Source organism: Carettochelys insculpta, chromosome 6 (genome assembly GCF_033958435.1).
Source record: "Carettochelys insculpta isolate YL-2023 chromosome 6, ASM3395843v1, whole genome shotgun sequence".
NCBI classification, from domain to species: domain Eukaryota; kingdom Metazoa; phylum Chordata; order Testudines; family Carettochelyidae; genus Carettochelys; species Carettochelys insculpta.
This window is the reverse complement of record NC_134142.1, coordinates 49,790,391-49,806,234: the sequence shown is the minus strand read 5'-3', so window position 1 is coordinate 49,806,234 and position 15,844 is coordinate 49,790,391. Positions and strand designations below refer to the sequence as shown.

Genomic DNA, 15,844 nt, shown 5'->3' with positions numbered 1-15,844 from the left:
ACCAGGTAGGTAACCTGCCAGCCCCATGCCAACCAGACTTTTAATGGTCCCATCAACGGTGCTGACTAAAGCCACCAGAATCCCTTTTTGACAGGCCATTCCAGGGAAAAACTGGACACCTGGCACCCCTACTTCAGTTTATGTTCCACAGAAACCTGCTCCATGGTTCAAAAGTTCTGTAAAATCAGCTGTGTCTGAACCTGGATGTATGCTTTTGCTAAATTAGGATATATTAATTTGTAATAGTGTTCTTGTAACCTGTTAGGTTTTCCATCCATTCTTGACTGAGAAGGACTGTAAGGAGTAGGCTCAGCCAAGATCACACAAAGAAACAATATGCAAACTAAGCAGGAATAGTCAATTAGTGACCCAGAGGCCAAATCTGGACTGCCAGATGCTTTAGAATAGACCACAAAATCTTTTTCTTATCTTCATTACTGCAGTGCAAAAAAATGTTTTCTGGAGTCTGGACCTTGACAATACCTTACCCACGAAATATGAACCTTGACAAAAAATACATAACTACCCCGACTGAGGCTCCTAACATGGAAGCATTGCAAACTTAATTAGCAAAGCATGATTCTGAAGTCTTTGTAGGGGGGACTTTATATTTTTCATAGTTTAAAGACTGGGAAAGCAAGTTAATTATTAAATTGCATGCAAACAACTTCCACGCTCTATTATTTATTAAGAGCTAACATAAATGATTATGCAAAACAAATCTGTCATCAGTTGGTCTTTATTTGCATTGTGCCTATTAATAAGCTGTTCAGCCAATGGCAATAACAAGCAATTCTACTTCTGAAATAAAATTCTGTATGTGACGCTATAAAGAAATCTCACTTTATTTTGCATGGATATTTGAAAGCATACATTGTTTCAAAATGCCAAGAACCACATTTGTTACTGGTATAAGTGGGCATGTCACCAAGTCAAGCTTCTGCCCCAACATGTGTTACCACGTCCTGTCTCATGCATAGAGGTATATTTCGACTTCTGGAGCATCAGTCATCCTATAAGCATAGATGTGCCCTTATGTACTTGTACCTAGTTTTCCCTGTAAGCTGTGCACCTTGGTGGCCACCTTGGAGAAAATGAAATGCTGATTTGCAGAGATCTTGCAGCTGCCTACAGCCAGCAGCACGGGTTTTCACTGGTGGTACACATCCGTACATGCCTCGGTGCACATAACAAAAGGTATTCTGCACATGGATAGGAAAAATTAAAAGGAACACTGCTTATATCCCAGGAGACAAAATATGAAGCCTGATCACAAGGTGCTGACAGACCATAGTAGGAGCTTGCCCTTATTTTGGAAGAACATTTTGTAATTTATATCTTATAACTGACCCTTACAAGATCCTCTTGAATGTGATTTCTAATCTAAATTATGACCCAAATCGTTAGAACTATTCATGCAAGTAATGGTATGCAGGAAGGGATGGTCCCAATTTCTGAAATTAAAACAATAAGAAAAGATATAGAGACCCATAAATTACAACAGAAACATGTGACTATTAGGTTAGAAATGTTAAGTATTCCATAGAAAATATCAATTTACAGCTATTCATTTCCTCACCCAATAATTTAATAATTCACTATTCAAATGCAAAATCTTTTTTTTTAAATTAGCCCTGATTTGTCTGACTGGATACCCTCAATTTATCTGAGTCAGAAGCAAAATACATTTAAAACACAAGACAATTTAATATTTTCAATAAAAATCAATTATATTTCTGTCATACCAGTATCAAATCTGATATTTTAGTCTTTGAATTATTTTCCTACCCCTACTAAAAAGGAAACATTAATCTGCATGACAATTAAATATTGGCTCTTCCATTTGCATAAATATGAAAGTGTGAGAAGTATATTTTTATGAAAAGTGCAGATCATTTGCAGCTTCAATATCAACCTGAGAAATCGCAAAATCCCAATTTCTTTTGTCTGTCACTAACTAGACAACAGTAAAGCAAAAGGTTTTTATATCTTTTTTATGCATTAGCTCTAGATTAAATTCCTGATGGTAGTTCCTCCTAACGGCTTGCAGGATATCAATGAATAGATGGAAGAAACCCTCCCCTACTTTATATAGGAAGTCGTTATCTTTAGCCTGTCGTAAAACAGAATTAGGATAACCTTGCATCCACGGGGTAGACACAGACCTTGTGGTGCTTCATGATCGTGAACACGGTGGCAGGAACAGTCCCCCCTGGTTTGGAAGTGTACACTGCGTGGCGTGTGGCCTATGGACCAGGAACGCCGGATCCTGGCCGTGCAATGCCAGGAGCACTGTGCACATCTCCTCTCGGAGAGCCCTTTACCTGCACCAATGACCCGTGCAGCTACTGGAGCGGAGCCGAGCGGCCCAAAGACGGACGGTCACTGTCCGGGCACCTAGCACCGAACTCCGGCCGCGGAGGGGAAGGGGGCGGGCTGCGGAGGCGGGGTTACGCGGCGCCATCTGAGCGCGCCCGGCGCAAGAGATGCTGGGGCTCACAGCGTGGTACCGGGCGCTGGGCCCTGGGTCTCTGCTCCGCTTGGCGCGCTGGGGACGCGCCGACTTCTCCGCTCGCTCGCCGGTAAGGGGAGGCTACAGCGGCCATTGCCCTTGGCGTGGACGGCGGCAGCGCCGCCCCCGCGTGCGGACGCCCGGGGAAGGGCACGTGTGGCCCTGCCTAGGGAGCGCCGTAGCCACGTGGAGTCCTAGGGGTCGGGGACTGTCTGAGGACGGAGTGGGCCCCGTGATGGGATAGGCCCCGCTGTAATGTGGGGTGCGCCCCCTACAGGGCTAAGTCTCATCATGCAGCTTGCTTGTGAGCAATGGGTCTGGCTTCTGGGCTGTTGGGTCCTCTGGCAGGGCAGGGCAGGGCCACTTGTGAGAGCGGACCCTTCCCTGGTGGTCAGTGCTACAAGAGCTGTATTTCTTTAATGCTGGGCTGCTCAGGTCACACTATAGTGCAGTATCAAAACAAAAAGCAGTCAAGTAGCACTTCAAAGACTAGCAAAATGGTTTATTAGATGAGCTTTTGTGGGACAGACCCACTTCTTCAGACCATAGCCAGACCAGAACAGACTCGATATTTAAGGCACAGAGAACCAAAAACAGTGAGCAAGGAGGACAAATCAGAAAAGATAATCAAGGTGAGCAAATCAGAGAGCGGAGGGGTGGGGGGGAAGGTCAAGAATTAGATTGAGCCAAGTATGCAGACAAGCCCCTATAGTGACTCAGAAAGTTCCCATCACGATTTAAACCATGTGCTAATGTGCCGAATTTGAATATAAAAGCCAGCTCAGATGTTTCTCTTTCCAAAACGGAGCGATAATTCCTTTTCTGTAACACACATACGTTTAGGTCATTGACAGAATGCCCCATTCCATTAAAATGTTGACTACCTGGTTTGTGGATCTGGAGTGTTTTGATGTCTCTTTTGTGCCCGTTGACCCTTTGTCTAAGGGAGTTAGAAGTCTGTCCAATATACAAAGCACCTGGGCATTGTTGGCACATGATGGCATATATGATGTTAGTAGAGGAGCATGAGAAAGTGCCTGTGATTCTGTGAGTAACCTGGTTAGGTCCAGTGATGGTATTTCCAGAGAAGATATGCGGACAAAGCTGGCAGCGGGCTTTGTTGCAGGGAAAAGTTCCAGGACTGGTATTCCTGGGGTATAGACTGTGGCTGTTAGTGAGGATCCTCATGAGGTTGGGAGGTTGTCTGTAGGAGAGAACAGGCATGTCACCCAGGGCCTTCTGGAGTGTGGCATCCTGATTAAGGATAGATTGTAGGTCTTTAATAATTCGTTGCAGTGGTCTGAGTTGGGGGCTGTAGGTGATGACCAGTGATGTTCTGTTCTTGGCTTTTTTGGGCCGATCTTGGAGTAGCTGGTCTCTGGGTATTCATCTGACCCTGTTGATTTCTTTTTTTACTGCTCCTGGTGGGTAATTCAGGTTTATGAATATTTGATAAAGTTCTTGTAGTTTTTGGTCTCTGTCAGTTGGATCAGAGCAAATGCGATTGTACCTAAGAGCTTGACTGTAAACAATGGATCTAGTCACGTGTGCAGGATGGAAACTAGAATGGTGTAGATAAGTATAGCGATCAGTAGGTTTTCGGTACAGTGTGGTACTGATCAGGCCATCCTTGATTAGTACTGTAGTGTCCAGGAAATGTATCTCTTGCATGTTGTAATCGAGGCATAAATTGATGGTGGGGTGTAGATTGTTAAAGTCTCTGTGGAATTCCTCTAGAGCCTCTGTACCATGGGTCCAAATCATAAAGATGTCATCAATGTATCTTAAGTAGAGGAGTGGTAATAGGGGACGAGAGCTGAGGAATCGTTGTTCCAGGTCAGCCATATATATATATTAGCATATTGTGGGGCCATGCGGGTGCCCATAGCAGTTCCACTAATCTGGAGGTATAAATTGTCCCCAAAACAGAAATAATTGTGTGTGAGAACAAAGTAACAGAGGTCAGACACCAGATTGGCTGTGGTGGCATCAGGGATGGTGTTCCTGATTGCTTGTAATCCATCTTTATGTGGAATATTAGTGTACAGAGCCTCTACATCTGTTGTGGCAAGGATGGCGTTATCAGGAACTTTTCCGATGTTTTGTAATTTCCTCAGGAAGTCAGTGGTATCTTGGATATAGCTGGGAGCGTTGATGGCATAGGGTTTGAGGAGGGAGTCCACGTAACTGGATAGTCCGGTGGTAAGGGTACCAATACCTGAAATGATAGGGCGTCCAGGGTTTCCAGGTTTGTGGATTTTGGGAAGTAAATAGATTAATCCAGGCTGCGGCTCAGATGGTGTGTCTGAGTTAATGAGGTCCCGAGTAGCAGCAGGGAGTTCCTTCAGTAGTTGTTGTAATTTCCTTTGGAATTCCAAAGTGGGATCAGCGGAGAGAGGTCTGTAAAATGTGGTGTTGGAGAGTTGTCTGGCTGCCTCCTGTTCATAGTCTGACCTATTCAGGATGACAACAGCACCCCCTTTGTCAGCTGGTTTGATTATGATGTGTGGGTCATTTTTGAGACTCTGGACAGCATGGCATTCAGCATAGTTCAGATTATGTCATTTGGCATTGTTTGTGTGTAATGTCAGCCTGAGCACGGTTGCGGAAGCACTGTACGTAGTGGTTTTCAATTGGTGTGCCATGACCCACTGGTGTGCCGTGAGACCTGTCCAATTGCCTTCTGAAACTTTGTCAAGTTGCCCTCCATGCGGCTCCTCAAAGAGCCACCTCACCAGCAGGGGGTTGTCAGTTTTCCCTTATCGGAGGGGTTTTTCCTTGTAGCCCTTCTTTGTAGAGCTGCCCTGAGGGAAAATGCTGACAACCCTCCCCGCCCAGGTAACCATTTGCACCAAGAGGCAGCTGAAATGCTGCTTCTCAGCCTGAAAAGACTGGTAGGGAGCCCCTGTCCTCTCCCTGCTGTAGCAAGCAGGGTGGTCAACTGAGAGCCTGTTGGAGCTGGGATGAGGTTTAAAGGCTGTGTCCCAGCTCAAACAGGCTGGCAGGGAGGGGAGCCTGCTTTCTGGAGCCGCCTCACCCCACACCCTCACCCACCAACCTCTGCAAGTAATTTCAGCAGTTGCTCAATTACTCAACATTCCATTTGACCTCTGTTCAGCTTGTTGTATGCCCTATGATGTTGCAAACCTCTCTAGTAAGACTGTAATCATAGTAAATGTAAGTAAATGTGACATTTATGAGCAACTGATTCAGCAGCAGAAAGTGGGTCTGCCTTGGAATTGTTTGTCTCATTAAAGTGTGCCATGTTACTGAAAAGGATGGGATCCACTGCTATAGGGGTGTATCTGCTGCCTGGGATAAGTGGCTTTCTCTTGGTTTGTCTCCATGGGGAAATTGAATGACATAGCTAGAGCAGAGTAAGAGCATGTTGTCACTACCTGCTGGATCCATGGGCAGCAATTGAACCACTGGGGTTCATGTGTGTGAATTTATGGCATCTATGTAATTGGTATTGCCTGGACCCTGCCATGCTCAGAGTAGTGTGCATGCTGGGCAAGGCTTTAGACACGATTAATCAACTTCTGAGTGCTCTCTACTTGACTCTGGAACACCAGGAAAATAACAAGAGTGAGCGGAGTTGATGGGAGAGTGCCAGCTGTCAACTTATCACAGTGAAGATACTGCAGTAAGCAGACCTAAGTAGGTCGGCTTGAGCTATGTTATTTATGTAGCTGAAGTTGCATAATTTAGGTTGACAGCCTGTAGTAGCCTAGACAAGGCCTAACCATAGCACTGTAGCTGTTCTGGTGTTGGGGACGGTCTGTTCTGAAATGATTTTTTTCCACTCCTTTGGAGTAATTGTTCTGGAATAGAGTGGCCATACTGGAGGGTTATACCAGAACAGCTACAGCTCACTCATTATTCTGCTATAGCAATGCTGTCAGTTTCCCTCTGAGACAAGTCGTTAGTCCAGCCACAGGATTGAGAGGAGAAGGAGGTGCTGGTGAAAAGTAGAATATCTCCTGGGTCATAGACAATGCTCCAGAAGTATAGGGCCTCAAGTATCTGTTATACTTTTATCTAATAGTAACAGAGAGGGAGCTGTGCTAGTCTGTATACTATCAAAACAAAAAAGCAGTCAAGCAGCACTTTAAAAACTAACAATATAATTTATTAGGTGAGCTTTCGTGGGACAGACCCACTTCTTCAGACGATAGCCATACCAGAACAGACTCAATATTTAGGCAAATAGAACCAAAAACAGTAATCAAGGTTGACAGATCAGAAAAAAATTATCAAGGTGAGCAAATCAGAGAGCAGAGGGGCAGGGCAGGGGGAAGTCAAGAATTAGATTAAGCCAAGTATGCCAAAGAGCCCCTATAATATATAATATATATGTATGTATGAATAAAGAGCCATTATAGGGCTTTTTATATATATTTTTATATATGTATAAAATATATTTATAGAGGCTCTTTATATAGATATGTGTGTGTGTGTGTGTGTATATATATATATATATATATAGGGGTATGCTGTTTGCATAGCTGAAGTTGCATATCTTGGATCAACCTGGGGGGAGGGGGCGTAGTGCAGACTTGGCGTAACAGTTGTTCAGATTCATTGGTTTTAGCACTGTTGGGACCCTACTGTAGAGGGGGCAGCAGGTCACTGCATTTTTTTATCACTGGCTCAGCTTGATTTGCTCCTCTGATTAGCATTAGATGAAATGGTGCTGGAAATGCCAGTGGGAGCTAGGGGACAGTCTACACCCCAGAGGTCCTGGGACCTGGATGTATATGAATAGATGAGTTTCTTTCAGGTTTCTAGCTCTCATAGTTGTAGAGAAAAGCACAAAACAAAATAATCTAAAAGTTATTGTTAGAAATGTTGGGGTGTGCATCTTGTTGTTTTTGAAGATTTGGGGCTGGCAGTACTTACCTGTTCTGCACACTCGTAACTTCATTCATGTCAGTCAGCTCTCTCCTTAGTTAGTGCCTCATCTTGCCAGATGAATATGAATGACTGCACACACAAGGTAATTCCTACTGAATAAATAGGACTATTTACATGTAAAAGTATAGGCAGCACCATTGAATTTTAACGTGACTGTTGCATTCTTGGAATTCAACATCTATAGAGTTTTTCTTTCAAATGCAGGAGGACTTGTACATTTGTAACGAAACAGTATTATACGTGGGATTTTTTGTTGTTGTTTTGTTAAGCCATCAAGCACCAGTAATGGGCATCTGAAAGAAAAACGTGCCCAAATCTTGTCTCAAGGACTTCCGAAACAAAAGCCAATAGAAGGAGTTAAGCAGGTACTCGTTTTTGCTTCTGGGAAAGGAGGAGTTGGAAAGTCAACAACAGCAGGTAAGTTTTGTGTTCGCTCCATCATCCATTTTTATTATTGTGTTTGGTATTTACATCTATTTGTATCATGCATGGGAGCTTGGTATCTTTATACAAATAGTTTAAAAATTACACTGGTAATAAAAAGCAAAATAAAAACATGCATATTTATCTCCATTGGAGATCTGAGAGACAACATTTTTAGGAAAAACTAAAAGCTTTTAAAAAAATATTCTTTACTTTTCAGCTCCTAGGCAATTTTCTCCATCAGTTTCACTTCTCTAAAGTCTGTAAGAGCTTAAAAAGAGACAATCAATCTGAATGTTTTTCATCTACAGTTGCACAAGTAACACCTAAAATTATTGTAACAGCAGTGTATGGGATGGTGTTGACAGTGTCTGTATCTTTCACATTTGACAACCCTTTGTGTATAAAATCTATATAAAAATCTCTGTTCCAGAATCCATATTAAGAAGGTAATATCTCTTTAACGGAATGCCTGGTTTTTTAAATTAAAAAAATATATATTTCTCAGTGAGGTCCACAGACTGAGTTTATCCAAGATTAGTATTCTAAAAAAGATGGTCATGGCGGTGGTACATGATGTATGAGAATACAATTATTTTCTCAGTGTTTTGGATTGCCAGGAACTAGCTAAGTTAAAAACAAACCACAAAACAAAAATCCAGACATGCTGAATTTGGAATTTCCAGAGTGATTGTAAACTGAAGTATAGATTGAGTGAATTTTCTTATTTTAGGTTTCATTTTTCTGCATATTCAGCATGAAGAATAATCAGTTTGTGCATTTCTTTACAATGTGCTTGCTGGCTGTTGATTGTAGGTCTTAGGTTGTTGTTAGTCTGGTTTGTAAAGCTGACTTTCCAGTAATAAAAATAATTTACCCTTTTTGTCCACAAATGAGCAAGCATCATTTACCACTTCTTATTGGTGTCTGGATGAAGTTCATTAAATTCTATATTTGATTCAAATATGAATAGAGATTGTAGTTCTTTGACCATATAAATGGCTTATGCGCTCTGTCTACATAAAAGTAATAAGTATCCAAGAGGCAGCTTAACTCTGAATTCACTGTCCAAGGATTTGGTGTTTTTGCATGATAGTCTCCTTTCATTGGTTATTGCATAGATGTACTGAGAAGATAAAGCAGTTTCTGGGTGCTCATTTGTCAAAATCATAGAGCGTATATTATTTTTGCTGTGTCTGTCCATTTGTCTGTCGGTGTAAGGTTCTGTTATGTTCCCCTCCCCCATTGTGCTGGCCCTAGCCCTTCCCCCAGCCAGTGCAGGACCAGGCCCAGATCCCAGTGCAGCCCCTCTCCTACCCAGCATGGGGCCTGGCCCAGCCACGTGACCAAGTACCCCCTGACTGTGCCAGTCTCTCCCTCACTGACTGCGGAGCCTGGCCCAGCTCCCATTGGAGCTCTTCCCCCAGCCAGTGCAGGGCCCAGGCTATACACTTTGGATGTGTATTACAATAGGTTTCTGTCTAGAACCAGCCCCCCAACAGAAACCCTCCTGCACCTTGCCACCCCCTACCCCATCCAGAGGGGGGCCAGCCCAGCGTGCCAATAGGGCTCCCCTGTGTCATGCCAGCCCCAGCCAGGGCCTAGCCCATACACTTTGGATGTGTATTACAACAGGTTTCTGTCTAGAACTTTCTTCCAGCCCGACATCTGTTTGCAAGCGGAGCTACACCAGGGCCTCTAGTGAACAGAAATTTCAGTATTAACATGAAGGGCTGAAGTTCAGACAGTTAAGCTGAATAAAAATGCTGCTTTGAGTTGCTGCTGAAATCTGGGCTTAATTCCCTTTTAGAGTTGTGTACCCTGGCCATTTTGTCAGAGGAGGTTTAGGGGGAGATAGTTCTACAGATGTATGTGACTGCTTTGCAGACCTGGGGACCCCAAGAGGAAGCCAGTATCTTTGAATTCTGTATCGAGGGGCCTCACTTTCCGTAATTTTTCATTGCTTAGCTTCCAGTCCAGCCTCAGCCATCCTTCCATTTTAGGACAACTGGATGTAAGTTCCAGTGAAGCCTACCCAAAGCCATTTCTTAATCTGCCATTGAGTTTGCTGTTGACTGATGTATGTCTTTCTTTTTTCCCTCCCTTTTCACTACAACTTTTTACTTTTTAGGAGAAGCCAAATCAACTTCTGTGTTTCTTCTGACACTTTACCGTACCTAATTTATGTCTTCTGGAAATGGCACTTCCTATCTATGAAAGAGAGAAGGTGCAATTTTGTGTGAAACAGCTTTTCTTCTTGTTTTTATATTTTGGTGTTTTTCCTTTCATACTATTTTCTATCCACCTACTATGTTGTGGTTTATTTGTATTCCTTCCTATCTATTTCTTCATGCCCCCTTTCCATATCCATTTTATTTATTTATTTTTTTATCTCGCTAGAATTTCCTCCTGCAAATATGTTTGCTCTTTGTAATTATGGCTATTTTTTTTTCTTCCCAACTCTGCAATGAGTCTGTCTTGTCATTCTCGTAACCACTAAGAACGGAACTGCTCGTGGAGAACTGAACTTGAGTTTATGGTTCTTTTTTTGTATGATATATAAAGAAGGCCTAGAGAAGTTTTTATTACAAAAATGTCTGTTTTCAGTGTGGAAGGTTAAACAGTCTTCTGGTTTTTCTGAAGAACTTTTTCAGGGTCTTGCACCTTAGTTGAAGGTGTTTGGTTGTTGAATCTTTAATTAAAAATATCCTTCCTTTCCAAGTACTGGAGTTGAATAAATGTTGACACAAATAAAATCAGTGAACAAACTGACTGAAAACCCTTTTCAGTTGCTCAGTGTTCTCTCGTACCACATTTTACAAGTTCTTAAGTTGCTTCCACATGAGAGTTGGGTGAAAGATGGTCTTCCCAGCCTATGACAGTTTTCAGTTTCAAAACTGTTCCTTGTTCTGCACTGGGGTGAACTTGATACCATTTGAATATTTTGTGTGTGTGTGTGTAGCTCACCCACACACTCAGCAAAGAACAGTAAGCAGCCTGATTATTTGAATGCTCATCTAGAAGGCAGGAGAAACTTGTTCAAGTCCTTAATTTGTCTGATTCTGTCAGTAGTTGGAACCTCACTCTCTACATGTTAGCTGAAAGTCATAATCACTGGGCTCGTGGTCTTTCTGGTTTTGGCCAGAAATTCCAAACTGGAATTTAGAAAGCTTTCTTGAGTAAATCTTATTTTAAAAAAAAAACTTGAACATTTCTGCAAAAGTTTGTTTTGAAAAATCTTTTTTTAATCTCTTCCCCTCTCTTCCAAGCAGCACTTCGACAAATGCTTCTGGGGTAGACAAAATTGGAAATTGAAAGTAATAATTAAGCAAAAACCTGGTTTTTGTTTTTCTGTATCAAATGTCAAGACTTAAACACCCTTAATAGGAAGCAAAAATGAGCACAAACCTGTTTTTGAAAGTGTTGGTCATTGTATGAGAGGTGTGTTCTGAGTGAGTGTGTGGTTTGTTAAGGCTTTCAAAAATAAATTGATATTAAATTCTCTAACACAAATCTCAAAGATTTTCCTCAAGCTTTTCTTTTGGTAGATTTCCAAAAATGTACTTTTTTGAAAAAAAATTGCACTCTGTTAGAAACAAAAGGCTTGCCTTCATTGCATTATCATTGTGAGCTCTGACTCCAGTTTGGCTCTTAGTCTGACTCCATTTCACTCGTAAGTTCCTAGCGTGAGTTAAGTGGGGTGCATCTACACTAGGAACTAACTTCAGAGTTAGGCATTACATCGAAGTAGCCAGCAGAGAGTCTACGCACATTTTTCCCAACTTCAAAGTCCTTACTCCATTCCTGGGAATTAAGTAGTGCCCTATTTCAAAGTTTAATTTTGAAGTAGGGTTGTGTGTGTAGATGCTCAACTTTGAAGTTGCTTACTTTGAAGTCGTACTTTGAAATAAGCAACTTCGAAGATTTTTGTAGCGTAGACACAGCCAAGGTGTTTTAAGATCAAACTAGTTAGCCCTTGAGTTATTTGTGGGTGGGTGTAGAAACTCACATGCTGCTAGTGCTGGAGCTGAACATGCAGGGGAGATGCAAAAATTGGAGTTACAGCAACTCATCAGATGCTATGTGTTGGTGATCAAAACATTCTGGTGCTCTTGCATTAATTTGCCGTGTGGCTGCTCTATTCTCTCCTGGAACCAGATGTTTAACTTAGATATACAGTACTAATTTGAGCTAACTGTTGCACTGAAGACCAGTCTTAAGAACTAAAGTGGTAGTTGTAATCATATGCTTAACATTTATATTAGATGTCTTGTCCCTCCTTGTGGAGGTTCATAATACTGTAGAATATTTTGGAAATAAATTTCTTCTGCGATTAACTTTTTTTTTCTTTTTCTTACAGTAAACATAGCCCTTGCATTAGCAGCACAAGATTCGGTAGGTGAACATCTAGTTACCAAACTTAAAATAAACTTAGTTTTTTTGACTGATGTAAATAAAAAGTTCCTGTTTGTGGCAGCCACTTAAACTAAATCAAAGTATTTGTCTAAATTCCTTTATTTTTTCATTGAAGTTTTTTGTGTTATGTTCATTTGTTAATTATGTTGGTACAGTGAATGAGTTAGAAGTCCTGACCCCTTGTCTGGGTTTGTTAATGCTGTCCTTTGTCCTATCAGTATCTTGATGACTTTGCTGTGATTCTGGAAGGCATATAGGTCCATATTAGTGACTACTGCTGCAGGCTTGGGTCTACTTTTTCATGGTAATGTTTGGGAGAAGTTGAGGTGTAGACAATAGAAAATATTCAAAACAATCTGTCATGGTAACACAGGTTTATTGTTTCAAGGAGAAGTTAGTATAGAAAAATAATTGAAATGAAAGGCTAGAAAAAGGGAACTAAATGTTCCCCTGAAGTTTGAGTCAGTTATTTAAAAGGACTAACACCAGATTATTACTGGAAAGTTGTGATACCGTGAGTCAAATCAGGTCAGAAATGGGCACCTGGAACCAGTGTACCATTAAGAATAAGACGGCTCCTTTATGCTCATCAGCCACTGTAAACTGAGAGTAGTTCCACTGAAGTAAATCAAAGAACCTAGCCTACTTCTGAATTGTATCTTATATATAAGAGCAAGGCTGTGTCTACATTAGCAAGTTCTTTTGAAAGATCCCGTAGAGTGTCTACACACAAAAAACATTCTTTCAAAAATAAATCAAAAGAATGCGGCAATCTTTCTGAAATCGTTTTTACTTTTCCATTTCAGAAAAAGTGCCCCTCCCCTTTGAAAGCTTCTTTCAAAAGAAGGTGTGTGTAGATGCTCCATGGCCCCTTTCTGAAAGAGCAGTTCTTGTGGGGTGTGATTTTTTTGATCCCTGGCTTGTTCTTTCGAAATAGTAGGGGCTGTGTGGATGCTCTCTTTAGAAAGAGTAGATCACTCTTTTGAGCTGCTTTTTTGCGTGTAGATGTAATCTTTCGGAAGAGATCTTCGAGGAGGGCTTCTTTCGAAAGATCTCTGTAGTGTAGATGTAGCTCAAAGAAAGATGTAAAAAGTCTTGTTTGTATGTATGAGACATTAGTTGCGGCATAGAGCAGATTCACATAGGACTAGATTCAGAAACAATCATAAGCCAGGTCTACATTAGGAGGTAAATTGACTCTTTTTTTTTTTTTTTTTTTTTTTTTTTAAGATATGCAAATCCAGCTATAAAGATTACACAGCTGGAGTTCATCATCATGATCATCAACCATGGGCTCCGCGCCCATTGGTGTCCGATGCCTCCCTCACTATCTCCTTTTATCTTTCCCTGTCCAAAGCGGAGCGGCTTAGTTTGTGTAGACTAGCTCTGCATCGTCGTCATCATCATCATCATCAACAGCCACGGGCTCCACACCCATTGGTGTCCAATGCCTGCCTCACTATCTCCTTCTATCTTTCCCTGTCCAAAGCAGAGTGGCTTAGTTTCTGTAGCTTAGCTCCGTACCCATCTACTATATCATCTACCCATTCTCTGTGGGGTCTGCCTCTCCTTTCAAACCATCCATTATGCCAAATACCAGGATATTTTCATTTGTCGTTCATTCTGTAGATATGCCTGAATAGCTGTAACTTCCACAGTATAACCTTCTACAGTAGGTTCTCTTTTGGCTGTATCTTCCTATATAATTCCTCATTGGTAACCTGTGCGCATCCTATTCTCAGGATCTTTCTGTAACTCCTCTCAAATGCCAATATCCTTGTCTTCGAATCTTTCATTATCACCCATGTCTCACATCCGTACAACATGTTGCTGAATATACATGTTTTCAAGATGCTCAGTTTCATTCATAAGCTAATCGCTTTGTTTTCCAGATCTCCAGCACCTTTGAACTCATTCTTGCTTTCACTATTCTAGTCGCTATTTCCTTCTCACAGTCTTGATCATATGTTATGCTGCTTCCCAGGTACATAAACTTCTCTCAGTTCTCTATTTCGATCCCATCTACACTGATCTTCCTTCATATTTCTCTTATCTTCAAATACAGTAAACCCTTGAGTTATGTGGGGGTTGTGTTCCTGCACACACACACAGCTCCCTGTGTAACTCAAATTTTCACGCAAGTTGCTGGGTGGGGAAGATGGGAACCAGGCTGTAGCCTGGTTCCTGGGTCTCCTGGGCTTGTAGGAGCCAGGAAACTGGCTGGTGGGTTAGTCAGTTTCCTGACTCCCAGAGTGGCAGGGTTCCCATCTCCCTACCACTTGTGGGCCCAGCTCATGGCGTCCAGTTTCCCAGTTACTGCCAGCACAGGGCAGCTGGGAATCAGGCTGCAGCTTAGTTCCCAGCTCTCCTCTGCTTGCAGACCCAGGAAGCTGAACAGCCCACCAGGGCTGGTCAGGTTTCTGGCTGCTTCTGCCTTGCCTTCCCCCAGCAGCACAGCTGTCAGGGTGACAGCTGTGCAGCTGGGAAAAGGCAAGGAGAAGAGGCTGCCGAGCAGCTTCAGGTTGCACTTAAATTATGTTAAAGCGGGTTACACGCAACGTAAAGCCACTTATGTCAAGGGTTTACTGTACCATTGTTTTTTGTTCTATAAATGTTCTTAATAAGTCTGTACCATTTCCCTTCCTCATTTAGCACCTGCACTGTTCCCGCTAGCTTCTTTTCATCTTCTTCAATGATAACTATATTGTCTGTGGACCTCAAGTTGTTGATTCTCATCCTGTGCACAGATATCCCTTCTTCTTCCTTGATCGTGTCCATTGCATTCTCTAGGTGAGTGTTGAAGATACTTGGCAATATCAGATTTCCTTGTCTCATACCTCTACTTGTTCTAAACCAATGTCCCACCTCTCTGAATGTTCTCACCGCTGCCTCTGCATTGTCTTTGCTTTTCTTCAACAACCGTATCAGTCTGCTGTCCACTCCATACAACTCCATAGTTGGAGATGTTATCTAAAATAGATTTTTTGCTGCTGCACAGAGGGAAGTTGATGAGAGAAACTCTCCCATCAACTTCCCTTTCTCCTTGTGACAGCCAGATGTACCAGAGTCTATGGGGCTTCATGGACAGTTCAAAGCATCCCCACTGGGTGTGCTAAATCAAACCCTGGAAGATTGACTGCCCATGAGTCGATTTTTCCATAAGCATAGATGTATACCTGTCCAAATCTCTGCTTCCTTGCAGGAGGTTGAGGGACTTGAACTAAGGAGCCTCACTAAACCTGTGTGAATACTCTAACCAGTGTCCTAAAACTTATGAAGGAGTTTGGTCCTCCTCCTTCCATTCCCTCCTCCCATGCCATTTAGTGAAAGCTTCTCTCCCACCTCACTGGTAACATTTTTTTGTTACTAGGGTTTGGGTGTGGCAATGGCAGCTGGTTTGCATAGGAGTGAGTGAATGTTTACTTACATTTTTAATCAAGGAATTTTTTTCTTTCACTGCTTCATACCATAACAGGGTATTCAGAATAATAAAGATGAACACGTAATCAGGGATTAGTCATTACGTTATATTTCTCAGTATAGTTATCGATAGCAATTTTTACTTAATTCACTTCT

At 42.1% G+C, this 15,844-nt stretch overlaps 2 protein-coding genes across 4 annotated transcripts in view; one reads left to right on the top strand and one right to left on the bottom strand.

The window, feature by feature from the left end:
• DTD2 (D-aminoacyl-tRNA deacylase 2) overlaps window positions 1–2,318 on the bottom strand; it is a 33,137-nt gene extending 30,819 nt beyond the window's left edge. Inside the window, exon 1 of the mRNA XM_074996879.1 lies at window positions 2,166–2,318. Coding sequence (XP_074852980.1) covers window positions 2,166–2,180 — 15 coding nt within the window. The 5' untranslated portion in view covers window positions 2,181–2,318. The remainder of the gene's footprint in view (window positions 1–2,165) is intronic.
• A 37-nt stretch (window positions 2,319–2,355) lies between these two features.
• NUBPL (NUBP iron-sulfur cluster assembly factor, mitochondrial) overlaps window positions 2,356–15,844 on the top strand; it is a 164,797-nt gene continuing 151,308 nt past the window's right edge. The window contains exons 1-3 of one of the 3 annotated variants that reach the window (XM_074996873.1): window positions 2,356–2,582; window positions 7,699–7,846; window positions 12,213–12,247. In XM_074996873.1, coding sequence (XP_074852974.1) covers window positions 2,487–2,582; window positions 7,699–7,846; window positions 12,213–12,247 — 279 coding nt within the window. In that variant the 5' untranslated portion in view covers window positions 2,356–2,486. Of the gene's footprint in view, window positions 2,583–7,698; window positions 7,847–12,212; window positions 12,248–14,941; window positions 15,059–15,844 lie in introns of those variants that run through there. The other 2 variants (XM_074996871.1, XM_074996876.1) reach the window with 2 other exon arrangements.